Source organism: Eulemur rufifrons, chromosome 1, assembly GCF_041146395.1.
Source record: "Eulemur rufifrons isolate Redbay chromosome 1, OSU_ERuf_1, whole genome shotgun sequence".
Classification (NCBI taxonomy): domain Eukaryota; kingdom Metazoa; phylum Chordata; class Mammalia; order Primates; family Lemuridae; genus Eulemur; species Eulemur rufifrons.
The window spans coordinates 17,440,857-17,455,610 of NC_090983.1; the positions used below are offsets into that span (position 1 = coordinate 17,440,857).

Genomic DNA, 14,754 nt, shown 5'->3' on the forward strand with positions numbered 1-14,754 from the left:
GATGGGAAATATGTTCAATAAATTCTGCAAGGAATCCAGCTGTCCATTACCGAGTGTCCACTCCAGGGCCAGGGGCCGGGATGAAAGAGGCTGGGAGGAGGAGAGGAAGGGAGGGGCAGGGTGAGGAGAGCTGGGTCAGCTGGGTCAGCTGGGTCAGCACTCCCAATTTGGACATTGACTCAGGCCCCAGGAATGCCAAGGAAGGGGGTGGGCAGCCACCAGAGCCCGGCTGGGATCCCATTGGCACCAGGGGAGGTAGGCACAGCACATACTGAAGGATGGGGGGCTGGGGCCCCTACACACCCAGATTTGTCTCCCAAGCACAGGTAGAAACAGGTGTCTCCCTCTGTGGACAAGTGCAGGGCCTGAGCACTCCCCACACCTTCCAGGTGATCCTCACAGCCCCCACCTGCTGGAACTACTCGCTCCACCTCCTCCACCTGAGAGAGGGACAGGCTCCTGGGACTCAAATGTGGACATCTGGACATGCTTTGGCTGCTCTCCGGGACTGCCCGCAAACCCCTTGCCTTATTCTCAGCCTCCGAGCTGGCTGCAACCTGTCTTTTCCAGCTCCAGCACCGCCTTCTACTGAAACTGGAACAAGGAAGAAAGTGAAGCTCAAACCTCCACCCCCTCATTTTCCTTCCTTTGGTACCTGACAAAGATGAGAAAGGCCCTTGGGTCAGGGAGCCTGGGACTCTCAGAGCCCGATTCCTCCTGCCTCCCATGTCCCACAATGCTCAAAGCCAGCCACCTTCTCCCATCACAGGACCCTTCTAGCTTGTCATCAGAACCCAGGAGGCAGCTGAGGACCAGGTGTCAAGGTTCTCAGGTGCACCCCCTCCCTTCCCGCCAGCCCCCAGGCTGCTGGGCCGGCACAGCTGAGCAGGCGGCCCCTCCCTCCGCTGTCTGACACCCAATCAGAGAGAAACCGATCCGGTGGGGCAGGGCGCCAGGGGCCGGGCCCAGAATAGTGCTGCCCCGCCACAGTGTCGCACACTTGCTCTCCGTTGGGCCAGGACTGGCCACATGGAGCCTGAGCTGGAACACACATTGTGCAGGGTATGTGGTCCCAGGGGGCTGGAGCTGGGGCAGCTGAGGCCAGAGGATTGTGAACACGCCGTGAGATCATGGGTGTGTGAGTGTGTTTCTCTGCAGATATCAGCATGTGGGTTCCTGGGCATGTATGTTGTGAGTGTGTGCAGTTCTGTGTGTGTCTGGGAAGGGTGGATATATGTGTTTCTGTGTGTGTGTATGGGTAGGGGTGTGTGTGTGTGTGTGTGTGTGTTTGTTTGTGTATGCAGTGAGAAGGGGGAATCTGGGGTTTGGGAACAGAAGGTATTCTCCCCACCCCTTCAGACATTCTTCTCCCCACAGACCCCCTCCTGGAGCAGCCTTGGGGGGCCTGAGCATCAAGGTAGGTAGACTGCCCCTCCCTGTAGCCTGGTCTCTTCTCCCACTTCCTTTGTCCCCCACTTTTCTGGGACCCCCAAGCCCTCCCAGCCTGGTTTTGTCTTTCTCTCCTTTTCCTTCTTTCTTCCTCATTGTTTCTTCTTCCTCTTTTTCCAGTTGTGTTTCCTTCACCTCCTCTTTCCTCTTTTCAGAAGGAAGGGGGAGTCTGGAGTCTGAGCTGGGACCCCAGTCCTGACCTTACCACTTACAAGCTGTGTGATTTGGCACAAATTGCTTAACCTCTCTGAATTTCTGGTCCCTCCCTAGTGAAACAGGGATTATGATAATACCTCCCTTATGAGGCTGCTATGAGTTTTGAATAGAAATATGTTGGAAAAAAGCCCACTGGAAGCTTGAAAAATGAATTATTATTAATAACATTTTCATCTATTTTGTTGTATTACTCCCTATTAACCAAACAGGCCCCATTCCCCCTTCCAGAGATGAGCTTCCTAGAGCAAGGGGACAGCACTTCATGGCCATCTCCAGCTGTGACCACCAGCTCAGAAAGAATCTGTGGGAAACAGAGGGCCAAGGCCTCAAGATGGACAAGGCAGGAGGCCATGGAGGAAGGGGAGCCGCCGGGTCCGGGTGAAGGTGAGGCCAAGGCCAGTTCTGGGGAGGTGAAGGGCAGGGCAGTGGGAAGTCCCAGAGCCTGGGGCCAGGCTCTGCCTTGGCTCCCTCCAAATCACAGAATTGGACTCAACCTTCATCTTGTGGCCTCGGTCTCCCCACATGGGAGAGAATAGCTGCACTGCAGAGCCAGAGTCCCAGCTTGGCCAACTCAGAAAGACAGGACGGAGCCACTATCTACAGTGACTCTTTGAGACTTGGCTTCCCCCGGCAAAATGGGGCCACAGCATCCTGGCTTTCCAAGGCTGCTGTGCGATCAACCGAGACAGCAGATGAAAAAGTGCTTTGGAAGGTGGAGTTACTGTCCTTTCCCCTCCTCCTCCCAACAGGTTCTCGAGCCAGGCCAGCTGCTGAGTCCACTGGGCTGGAGGCCACATTCCCCAAGGCCACACCCTTGGCCCAAGCTGCTGCCTTGGTCGGAGTGGGCACCCCGCCAACAGGGGACTTCCTCCCCTCTGACTGTGCAGCCTCAGCAGCGGGTTCCAGCACCGATGATGCAGAGCCGGCCACAGAGCTCCCGGCCACAGGGGCCTGGGGGTATGAGCTGGAAGGCCTGATAGAAGAGAGGCCGGCCCCATGCCCATCCCCACAGGTCCTGTTACCCAAGCTGGGCTGGGACGACGAGCTGCAGAAGCCCGGAGCCCAGGTCTACATGCGCTTCATGCAGGAGCACACCTGCTACGACGCCATGGCAACCAGCTCCAAGCTGGTCATCTTCGACACCACACTGGAGGTGAGCCCACAGTGCTGCCTACCCGAGCTCAGTGTCCACCCGCATAGTGCTGCAGCCACCACTCGCACCCTCCGAGATGCCCTACCAGGCCATGTCCCTCTGCAAATCCCCTTCAAGGACTCCTTCTTAGCACATGGAGACCAGTGGTGGGAGGGAGGGCTTCGGCTCTCTGTGAACACCCCTCTGTCATCGAAGCTCTGCCACTTAGTATCTGGAGGACCTCAGATCAGTCACTTTACCTCTCTCGTCTCGAAGACTGGGATCACCCTGCATGGTTCAGGGGATTCTTGGGACAATTCAGCAGAAAGTGGGGATGCTTTGCAAAGTATGAAGTATGTGTAAGACATTGCAGGGTCGCGTAGGACAAAGAGTAGGGGGCTCTTTTGGTAACAGAAAAATCGGATGAGCTCTAGTACCTGCTCTTCCATTAGGCTACGCTACAAAATGTCTATGATTCTATTCTTATCACCATTTTGTACAGCAGTGTTTCCCAAAGTGTGGGATACGTATCTTCCACGTACTCATTTTGATTCTAGTGGTTCATGAACAAATATGTTTATTTTAGTAGCTTTGTATTTATTTAATGTGTGTTAGAAAAATATAATCCGCATGTACAGCTAGTACTGTTAAGGATGAGGCATGCATAGATAGTTAAGGACAAGGCTCAAAATGAGTCAATAGAAAATTTATTTAGAGAAAAACTTATGTAAATTATGTAAACATGCAAATGGTGCATAAATAATTATACCTCTAGTATTTAGATTAGCAAAAACTATTGTGTCTGTGCACACACGACTTCCGAGTGGAAACACAAAGTCAGGGTTTCTCACACCCTGGTGTGCTCGGTGAGGGCGCTCTCAGTGCTTCTGGCCACAAGCAGCCTTATCTAAGTGGCAAATGTGCCCAACAATGGTCAAGCCTACTATGTGCCATGACACGAGGAAGGCAAGTTCGTGAGGAGGAGGACAAGGTCCCACAGAAGGACCCTGGCTGGGACAGCAGAGGGGATGGCAGGCAGGGGGGTGGGTGCTCACAGGGGGCAGTGGGAAAGCAGGGTACAGACCTCTTGGGACTCACCCTTGACTGTTCTCCCCTGTCCCTCAGATCAAGAAGGCCTTCTTTGCCTTGGTGGCCAATGGCGTGCGGGCAGCACCTCTGTGGGACAGCAAGAAGCAGAGCTTTGTGGGTGAGGAGAGGCTGGGGAGGTGGCAGAGGATGGAGAATGAGAAGGCAGGACCTTGAACTCTGAAATGCCACAAGCTTGAGGGACCCTCAGGCTGAGCTGAGCCAGGAGGGCCAGTGTGGCCCAGAGACCACTCCTGGGTCTTGGGGCAGCTGGCTGGGGGACCTGGGGCGCAGTCTCCCCACCTGTGGTATGGCCATGGCCGGCTGACCCCTTCTAGCTCTGCGGCTTTACGGTGCCATGTCGTTGGTGCTGGGTAGCAAATGAGGAAGGAAGAGAAAGAAATAAAGGGACTAGGGAGGGGAGGAGGGAAGAAGAGAGAAATTGAGGGGAACGTAAGAGGGAGAGCCCATTTCTCAGGCCTGGGAGCGGCTGCCCCAGCGTCCTCGTCCCACGGTCCCCACTGTTTCAGGGCACACATACTGGCAGGGCAGGGAGGGAGTCTGAGCCCTGGACCTGCCTCACCCAAAGGCCCCAGGCTGACGCTCCTCCCACCCCACAGGGATGCTGACCATCACGGACTTCATCCTGGTGCTGCATCGCTACTACAGGTCCCCGCTGGTGAGGAGCGGGCTGGGGGGCCTGTAGGCACCCAGACGGGCTGGGGCGGAGGGGAGTCTTCATGGAGCCTGGTGCCCGAGGGGCCCACGTGTGATTCCTGGAGTGCTGTCGATGTCTCTAGGTCCAGATCCATGAGATTGAAGAGCATAAGATCGAGACCTGGCGGGGTGAGCGGGGAGAGAGTACGGGAAAGGGGCTATGTGGGTGAGGGCGGGCCAAGGGCCTGAGGCACAGGACGGGCAGCAGTGGCTTCCTGGAGAGAGCAGGGGAGGGGTGATAGGGAGCCTCAGGGTGCCCGAGGGGAGGGAAGTAGTGTGGGTGCAAGGTGAGGCAGGCTGGCCAGCTCCCTTGGCCTGACCAACTCTGGTTTTTCTGCAGAGATCTACCTGCAAGGCTGCTTCAAGCCTCTGGTCTCCATCTCTCCCAATGACAAGTAAGCATCCCCACCCACCCACCTGGTCCTCTTCCTCCCACTGTCCCCTTCCCTAGTCTCACTCAGCACCAAACTCGTCCCTTCATCCCATGCAGCACACAGACAAGGCAGCCTTAGGGCCCTGTCCTCCTTTTTAGGGGACCGGGATGGAGGGTGTCTCTCCCCAGGCTGCCCCCAGGCTCATTACTCCCACCTCCACAGCCTGTTTGAAGCTGTCTACACCCTCATCAAGAACCGGATCCATCGCCTGCCCGTCTTGGACCCGGTCTCGGGCGACGTACTCCACATCCTCACACACAAGCGGCTGCTCAAGTTCCTGCACATCTTTGTGAGCCTGGGCCCCGGTGGGAGGAAGCGGGAGGTGACCAGAGGCGCTGGGAAGTCTCAACCCTAGGAGTGGAGAGGGAGGAGCTGGAAGTCCTCTGGGGGCTGCTGGACCCCTGATCGCCACCCATCCCCACCCCAACCAGGGTGCCCTGCTGCCCCGGCCCTCCTTCCTCTACCGCACCATCCAAGATCTGGGCATTGGCTCATTCCGAGACTTGGCGGTGGTGCTGGAGACAGCGCCCGTCCTCACCGCACTGGACATCTTTGTGGACCGGCGCGTGTCTGCGCTGCCTGTGGTCAACGAATGTGGTACCCAGGATGAGAGGCTCTGGCCGGGCTGGAACAGGGGAGGGCTTTGCGGGGAGGACATGGGGAGGGCAGGGGTCTGTGTGGCATCTGCTGGGGGCCCAGGGAGGAGTGGGGGTTAGAGGCCTCTGCCTGCTCTGAGACTTGGGCCAGTTGCTTAGCCTCCCTGTGCCTCAGTTTCCTCACTTGTGAAATGAGAATCTTAACACCCATCCTTCTGACTTCATAGGAGGATTTAAAAGATTATGCACAATAAATGGACATAGTGAGAGGAAGCAACAGAAGACCAGGTTTTTAGTTTTAGTTCATCCTCAAATGGGCCGTCGGACCTTGGGTCCCCAGCCAGACTTCAATTGCCTGCTCTAAAAAAGGATTAGAGGGACTGTGTGATTATTCCTTGGACAATGGCTGTAAAATATTTCAAAGCTAAAATCACCACAATGAAGCTAGATATCAAGAAGTGCTTTTAATTTATTTTTTGATTATGAAAAACTTCAAATGTATGAAAATGGTAGAAAAATTGTATAATGAGCCCCATATATCCATTGCTTGGATTAACTATTGTTAACGTATTGTCACAATCAGTTCATCTTTTTTTCCCGAAGTAATCCAAAGTAAATTACAGGTATCATATCATTTTACCCCAAACATTTCAGTTTGCATCTCTTAAAATAATTTTTTTCTATGCTAACTAACTAAACTATGAACAATGTAGACATGTTGTCTAATATCCAATCCTTATTTTCATTTCACCATTTCCTCAAGAATATATACTTTTTACGTTGATTTGTCCAAAATAGGATGCAATTGAAGTCCATATTTTGCATTTGTGTCTTTTGTCCCTTAAGTCTCTTTAAATCTAGAACAGTTCTATTCCCCCTTAATTTTTGTGACTTCGATGAGTTGAAAAGCCTGGGCGAGTTGTCCTGTACGATTTTCCATCTCCAGGTTTGTCTGTTTGCTCTCTAGAGCTGGCCTTTACCTCGTTCCTCTCTTCCTGTGTTTCCTGGAAACTGGAAATTAGATCTAAAGGCTTGATGAGATCCAACCTGTACATCTGAGGCTACAATATTTCATAGGCAATGCCATGTCACTCACACTGCATCTCCTCAGGAGGCACGATGTGAGGCTGTGTCACTCTCTGTGATGCTAAGTTTGATCCTGGGGTTCAGGTAGTGGCAGCTTGATGCCTTGTTTAAAGCCAGCAGCCGAAGGCCCTCTGCATAGCACCCTGGTTCTGATCTGAGCCTCTTCCCTATCTGTCTCTCCCTGCCCCTTACCTGCCACCCCCTGCAGGTCAGGTCGTGGGCCTCTACTCCCGCTTCGATGTGATTGTAAGTGTCTGCAGGGAGCGGGGGGCGCTGCAGGGAGGCTGAGGGTATGGGGACTGGTGGAGGGTATCTGTGGATAGGGGGACCTTGGCAAGTGTGCAGAGGTGATATCTGTGGGGTTGGTGCCTTGGCGAGGGAGTGAACTAAGAGTCATCCTTCTCTCCCTGTCCCAGCACCTGGCTGCCCAGCAAACCTACAACCACCTAGACATGAGTGTGGGAGAAGCCCTGAGGCAGAGGACAGTGTGTCTGGAGGGAGTCCTTTCCTGCCAGCCCCACGAGAGCTTGGGGGAAGTGATCGACAGGATTGCGCGGGAGCAGGTACCGGTGCCCTCCAGGCATGCCCCCAACACACATGGCCCAGTCTTTGTGCGCGGCTCCAGCCATCTCTGTACATCGGGCGCCTGGCCTGTCCTTCCATTTCAAGACCAACTCCTGGCATCCACACTGGTCTGGTGTGCACCTGGTCCTGTCCACAGGTCCCTTGTGCCAATGGCCACAGCCAGCTGATCCCTAGAGCGGTCACAGCCATCCCTAACTGGTTCCTAGCAGACACTCTCCTTCTCCCCCACTATGTCAGGGTGTTTCCTGGATTCTTGGTACCAACCTCACCAGCTGCCCTAGCCCCATGGCTCCGCCCCCTCACCGAACACTGTGGCCCCACAGGTACACCGGCTGGTGCTAGTGGACGAGACCCAACATCTCCTGGGTGTGGTCTCCCTTTCCGACATCCTTCAGGCGATTGTGCTCAGCCCTGCTGGCATCGATGCCCTCGGTGCCTGAGGATATCTGGGTCCTCACTCCCAGGCCACCTCCATACCCAGAAGCCAATGAAGGGAGCCGGGGGATCGGCCTTCATCTTCCTCTTCCCCCTTTGCTGGTACCATTCTGGTTCAGGTAGGCGTTGCCCTCGGCTAATCTAATCAGCCCCAGTCTTTCTGGGCTCCCAGATCTCAGATTGGGATGACCTGAGAATGAGAACAGGCCCAGTTCATAACTGAGCAGCCCCAAGAAAACAAGTATAGGACTCATAGGCCACCACTTTATCCCATTTTCAGCTGAGGTGACAGAAGCCCTCCTCGGAGGGGTGGACAGAGGCTGGCCTAAAAGCTAGGGTGGCGGTGTGACTTCAGGCTGTCGGGGAAGGTTTACCTGTTCCCTCCCAATTCAATTCTCACCTGCTGGGAATACCATTAGAAGGAAGCAAGCTGTATAAACCTTTGTCGCATGGGATGTCCATCCTCAGGAAGAACAAAGGTTTAAAGAAGGGAGCTTCTACCTACGTGCTCATCTCAGTAAATGTGACATGACCTCAGACTTCTGGTGGCATGTTTGCTAGGGGCTCGCAGAAGGATGGGGCACAAACTGCACCTGCTTGGTAGTGGATGGTCAGACTCCCCTGCTGGAAGGCAACCTCCCCTCGCTGTTTGGTCACCATCTTCCCGTCTCTCTTCCACACAGGCGTCTCCAGCCCTCCCTAGCTGCCCTGCCTTGCCCACACTCCCGGAAGCCCTCGGGTATGCCAGTGCACCGTGGGATGATGACAATAAGGAGAACAGCTGAGTCGACCCTGGAGGTCTCTGAACCAGAGGCACTGGGATTGCCCAAGTGCTCCGTGCCCACATGTACCCCTTTCCCCCACCTGGGTCAGGACTGGCCCCAGTGGGGCAGGGAGCCCACAGCTCACAGGCGTAGTCAGGGTTTCTGGAGTCCCCCTCGAGCCACCAGCTTGTTGGGAGTCCCAGCTGTTCTTCCCCACAACCTCGCCACTGCCCTCCTCCTCTCCCGGCTGAGTCACCACGCAGCAGCAATTATTTACAGAACTGCCTGCTGGAGTGAGGTCCTCCTTCTGTTCCGGTCCAGAAAACTCCTTAGCATTCACCTGTGCCTCGTGTCCTCAGTCCCCAACGATGGACAGACTTGTACAAAACAGAAAGAACAATCCATGAACTTGGACTTTATAGGTTTTACTGAAAAGAAGATACAGTCATTTAACCTGAACTTGTGGCAAGATCCCTGGGCTTCCTGAATTCAAACATATCAAGGAAATTTGACAAAGGCTGCAAATAGCATTTCTTTTGTGCATAGAGTGTTGCTCTACCAAAATATTTTTATCTTTCATTTGCAACAAAACCATAAAGAAAATATTGATTAATTACTTTTGTAGTAGGTACAACTCAGTCTACAAATTCTAATCTGTAAGAAACATTATTTTGCTAACACTGATGGTAATTTCTATTAGGAATCCCATTTCACCAGGTGATTAGAAATTAATATCGGTCACTTCGGGTGTCTCCCCCTCACCTTCCCCTGGGGTTCAGCTCAGTGGAAAGGGAAGGCTTTTTTTTTTTTTTTATCTCTTTACCCAGAGCCACGCCTAAGAAGCCTTGAGCAAGTGGATTCTGAAAGGGGAGGCTTTAAGTTTGTTCTCAGCCGTCATTATCCATCCATGCCTGCACCTGCTAAAACATCCCCGTCCCCATCTGCTCACCTGCTGGTCATGCTCCTTCATTCCCACAAAGCCTCTCTGGGCCTGCCTGTGCTTGGGGCATGCAGGGCGTTCTAGCTCCTAGCCTTGCACCCCCTGGGCTTCAGGAAGCTCCACGAGGCTGCTCTGGGCCCATCTGCTGAGCTGTACAGCCAGTGGCCTGCTCTGCCCCGCGGCTGGCTGTGTTCCTAGGCTCTAGCCAGGAAACATGGGGCCCAGGGCTCTTCTATAATCTCCAAACCTATGTGGAGTACTTGTCAGACTCCCCTCTCTCTTCAGACTCAGTCCCCTTCTCAGGTCCCTTTTCTCAAGGACCCCAGAAATGCCTACAGTCTCTTTGCACCCCAACCCCCACCAGCCTATAGAATCTTTTCCAGTGGGAAAGAGGGGTCCCTTGTTCTCTAACCCATCATATATTCTTCCAAATCCATTGTATGTGTCCTGAGTTCTTGCCACCCACCTTGAGGATGAGGCTTTTGAAATCCCAAAGCCAAGACTCACTTCGGCTATGTCACTCTTTCCCGTGGCAATGGGCACTGCAGGTCCAGCTGTCGGGGAGGGGGGGTGGGGGGGCGGTGGGCGGGGGAGGTCAGTATCTCTAAAATGTGATCCCGCCCCCTTTACTTCGCAGAGCTGCAAAGTGGAGACGTTTGTATTTGATTGGTCAGGCAGTAAATGAAGGTATTTTCTCACTAGACATTTTACCAAAACCCGAGGATCAAGGCTGGTTCTGCACTGGTCCTACCCAGGAAGGTCCAGGGACTAGGGCCCAAGGGGGAAGATGACATGGGAGTGATCATGGGGTCTGGGCCAAGGGAGGATTTTTCCAGTGACAGCACCCTTGGGGAGCCTGGGGCAGGTGACTCCAGCCGTAGCCGGCTCCAGGCAAGTGTAACAGGTCAGTCCTTTGAAGCTGTGCCTCTGGGTGGCTCCATGTGATACAGACCTTCAGCAGAAAAAGCAAAGGCTTCAGGCCAGCAGCCTGAGGAGGGCACTCTTGCTCCCCTGGGGTCTTCCTGAGAGCAGGTGTGTCTCTACCTGTCTGGGCACCATCCTAGGGACCTGGTAATTCTCCCCTTTGTGCCCTTCTGTGAGGGACCATCCCACCCTCACTGCCTCAGACCCTCCTCTGGTCACAGCTCGGCCCTCAGCCCCTGGCCCAGCCCTTCCAGCCATCATGGTGGCTGGACAAGGGGCCCAGAGCTGCCATGGGGGCAGCGACTGCCTCCACTCCAGCTCTGAATACTAGAAGCACCCTGTGTGCACCTGCCCTGCTGTCCCCTCTGTTCCTGACTCTGCCCTCCGCCCCTCCCCAAACTTCCGTGGCCTCTCTGAGGTGCCGCGGCCTCCTTCGCTTTCCCATCTCCCTCCTCACCGCCTGTCAGTAGCTCTCAGCCCTGGGTGTGCATCAGGATCACCGGGAAAGCTTTGTAAAGTGCAGATTCCAGGGCCCCATTCCTAGAGACACCAATTTCCTGATTTTCAGGTGGGAACTGGGCAACTGTATTTATTTTCTATAAAAACTAGAGACATGATTAATAACACATGATGAGCATGTAACCGTGCTGAGAAATAAGGATGCCTCATTCTCATAGTTAGTAAAATCATTCATCACATTAGTGGGTCTGTCTATTATTTACTCATGACTGAGGTCTGCAACAAGCACTGGCTAAGCATCGAAGGTGTCCAGTCCGTTACCATTTCACTGCTCTTCTCCCAAACAGCCTTAAATACGAACGTATTCAGTACAATGTCATGTAAGTCTCTTGCATTATAGCAATTGTTAAAGTTTTTGTTTGACATGCATATTAAAACTGGAGTCATAAATAGTGACCTGGAAATAGATTCCTATTACCAAGACAAAATGCATTCAGAGCTAAAACTTCCATAGCACGTGAGTGTGTAGACAGTCAGGCAACACTGAGTAGCCTCTGTATTTTTATTCACAAGGGGGCCACCTCATTGTTTAGGAAGACAAGGTGCTTTCTTAAAGTCATACCCAAAAATATGGATTCTAATTTGGCCAACAAATTCAAACTAGCTGGAGTAGGAGTAACCAGACGTGCCATTCTCAGTCGAAGCTATACCTGCCGTGCTGCATCAACGATCCTAAATCCACTATTCCTGTTTTTTCCCATAAAGGCAGGTCAGGGTGGACTATCAGGAGCCTCACTGTGACATCCCTTTACTGTGACTCTGGGGAACCCTGAGCCCCTGAGACTTTGAGACTCTGGAAGTGTGTCCCATCCCTGGCCACTGGTGGGCTCTGTGCCAACCCTCCACCAGGGTTGATGTTTTTCAGCCTCGAGAGAGAAAGCTGCAAGGGAAGGAGCCCACGCTGTGCCACAGCCCTCCCAGCGCTATTATGTGTTTGAATGAATCACTGTCAAGGAAAGTAACTTTTTCTTTTTTAATCGAGGGCATAATATCTGGCAATTTTTTTCTTTTTCTTTTCTTTTTTTGGCTTTTTCATTTACATTAAGTAAGTTTTGCCCAGGCATTGTGGTGGAATATAAACAGAGAGAGGTCATTTTCAACTCCTAAGTTAAACAGAAGACTTTCATGGACACTTATGGCAGATGTATTTTTCTGTAGGTATAGCATATAGCAATAAAAATCTTCTAAAAATTAAAAAAAAAAAAAAAACCCAAGTATAAGGAGAAGCCCTCTCTGGCCATGCTGTGTTTTGTTTTCCTCTGCTCTGGGTGGGAGTCTTTGATTCTCTTCTTCCGATTCCGTATCTGTGGGCTTTCCAGTAGCAGCTCCTGTGAGCAAGGTTAATATCTGTGTTAATGACAGTTAAGCCCTTACATCTGGTGTTTTGTCACTGACAGCGAAACCTTTCTCGGGGCAGCCTCTGAAGCCGAGCCTACACCTCACCGGAGTGCGAGGAAATACAGCTCGCTTTTTCATTCATCCTCGCAAGGACTTCATTGCTTCACCAATCTGCTTAGCTCCTTTCCCCTCTGTGTTTATAACTTCCTATTTGAGGTTGGATTTTAGGCCCTGTAGGGCAGCGCTGCCTCCGAATTCTGAGGCATCAGTGACCCTCAGGAATCTTCTGGAGTTATTGATTACATTGGCAGCTATTTCTACAATAATCTTACCAAACTGATCTTCGTGGGGTTTTTCTTTTTCCCACTTGAGATATAATTTACATACCATAAAATCTGCCCTTTCTAAATATACAATTCAGTGACATTTAGTATATTTACAAAGTTAGGCACTATTTAATTCCAGAATGTATTCATCACCCCGAAATCCTGGGGGGCCATTAACAGTCACGCCCCCTTTTCCCTTCCCTCACCCTTGGCAACTAGTAATTTACTTTCTGTCTGTATAGATTTGCCTATTCTGGACATTTTGTATGCATGGGATCATATAACATGTGGTCTTTTTTTTTTTTTTCTGGCTTCTTTACCTCAGCATAATGTTTTCAAGGTTCATCCATAAGGCAGCACGAATCAGTACTTCATTCCTTTTTGTTTTTAGACAGAGTATCACTCTGTTGCCCGGGCTAGAGTGCTGTGGCGTCAGCCTAGCTCACAGCAACCTCAAACTCCTGGGCTCAAGCGATCCTTCTGCCTCAGCCTCCCAAGTAGCTGGGACTACAGGCATGCACCACCATGCCCGGCTAATTTTTCTATATATATATTTTAGCTGTCCATATAATTCTCTTTCTATTTTTAGTAGAGACGGGGTCTCGCTCTTGCTCAGGCTGGTCTCGAACTCCTGAGCTCAAACGATCCTCCCGCCTCGGCCTCCCAGAGTGCTAGGATTACAAGCGTGAGCCACCACGCCCGGCCTAAATTCCTTTTTTATGGATGAATAATATCCCATGGTGTGGATAGACGAGCTCTTCATAGATTTTGATGTGAGATTAGCCTATAAGTTCATTAACTGAGCTGCAGACCATGAACACTGACACGCTGTTGCTACAAAACCCCAATCCAAGTCACATCACACACATCTCCCGCCACCCAACTCCCAGCACTCAGCACCGCGGTTCATGTGGCTTCGGCAGCTCATCCCAGCTGGTTTGAAGGAGAGAACACAGGGGAAGGCAGAAGTCCACGCTGGTTGACTTCGTGACAGAGATCTCGGCACCCTCTGAGCCCAGCCCCCATCCTCTGTATTTCATAGGCAGCTCTGGCCGGTGAACCCACTGCCCAGGTGGGGTCGAGAGCCCGCCCTGCTGATCAGGAGCTCCTCCCAGTCCCTCTAGTTGCCTCTTCTCAATGCAGAAAGCTCTGTGTCCTCCCCTCTTCTCTCCCTGCTATTCCAGTCTCGTTCGGCAAACATTTATTAAGCACCTCCCAGAGGCTAGACAGTTAGACACTGGGATCCAAAATTAGAGGAGCTTGATTTGTGCCCTCCAGGGGGTTGACAGCAGGTCAGGGAGACAGTGGGTCAGCAACAAGGTGGACATGCTGAGTGCTAAGTTCTGTAATGGGGGGAGGGGTAAGGAGGACACTAGAGGAAGTGCTCAGGATTGCTCAGAGAGGTCAGGGAGGGCTTTGCAGAGGCAGTGACATTCGAGCTGAATCCTAAGAAAGAGCAAGCTCTCTGGATGACATGACAGTTGGGGGAAGAGGGTGTTCCAAGAGTGGGGACAGTAAGTACTAAGTACTGAGGCTGGAAAGAACATAATGTGCTCAGGGAGACTCAAGGAACTCAGGTTCAGCTGTGGAAAGGGTCTCCACAGTCAGGGAGGGTGCCAGAGCACAATGAATCTTTACAAGCCGCAGTAAAGACTCTGGACTTGGCCTGAGGGCTGAGGGCAGCCTCTGAAGGATTTTAAACAGGGCAGTGACACAATTTTTAAAGTGGGTCAAAACTCTGATTCCCATAGGTGTAAGAACGTGAACTTTATTTTTTTCTGTAACTCAGCTGAAATGTACACCTGGGGTGGGGATTCACTGTGTTTCCAGGCGTGTGGTACGTTGCACTGGATCTTAGTGCAGCCCACTTTCCTTCTGGTGGTCTTCCTCAACAGCTGTGCCCAGACTCCCTTGCAGCTATTATTCCAGGTGGGACTTGGGTTCCACCTCCCGGATGTACGTGAGAGATTTGGAAGGTGGAAGTGAGGCAGAGGCTTCTGCTCTGCCTGCTGTCAGGGCAGTCAGGGGGCATTAGCAGAGGCCCCAGTCCAGTTACTACTGACTGCCTGGGTATTGAGGGCAGGATGGGGGTCATCTTTCTGTTTTTGCCAGCACAGGGCTAGTTGACATGAAGTCACTCCAGAGCCGGTAGTTATGGTGATAACATCTCGATTCTCATCCTGCTGATTGTGGCCAAGGTGGTGCTC

The 14,754-nt window shown here is 52.3% G+C and overlaps 1 protein-coding gene across 1 annotated transcript; it reads left to right on the plus strand.

Moving 5' to 3' along the window:
* The first annotated feature begins 1,029 nt into the window (after positions 1-1,029).
* PRKAG3 (protein kinase AMP-activated non-catalytic subunit gamma 3) lies at positions 1,030-7,741 on the plus strand. The gene is made up of 13 exons (XM_069466978.1): positions 1,030-1,062; positions 1,378-1,417; positions 1,894-2,049; positions 2,415-2,818; positions 3,923-4,004; positions 4,504-4,562; positions 4,684-4,729; positions 4,941-4,995; positions 5,197-5,323; positions 5,466-5,631; positions 6,925-6,962; positions 7,133-7,279; positions 7,625-7,741. The coding sequence occupies exons 1-13, from the start codon at positions 1,030-1,032 to the stop codon at positions 7,739-7,741; spliced, it is 1,470 nt and encodes a 489-aa protein (XP_069323079.1).
* The last annotated feature ends 7,013 nt before the right edge of the window (positions 7,742-14,754 follow it).

Coding starts and splice junctions, on each gene's coding strand:
- PRKAG3 (XM_069466978.1), top strand. CDS start 1,030: ATGGAGCCTGAGCTGGAACACACATTGTGCAGG. Junction 2,050..2,414: donor GCCGCCGGGTCCGGGTGAAG/GTGAGGCCAAGG, acceptor TCCTCCCAACAG/GTTCTCGAGCCAGGCCAGCT. Junction 4,730..4,940: donor TAAGATCGAGACCTGGCGGG/GTGAGCGGGGAG, acceptor GTTTTTCTGCAG/AGATCTACCTGCAAGGCTGC.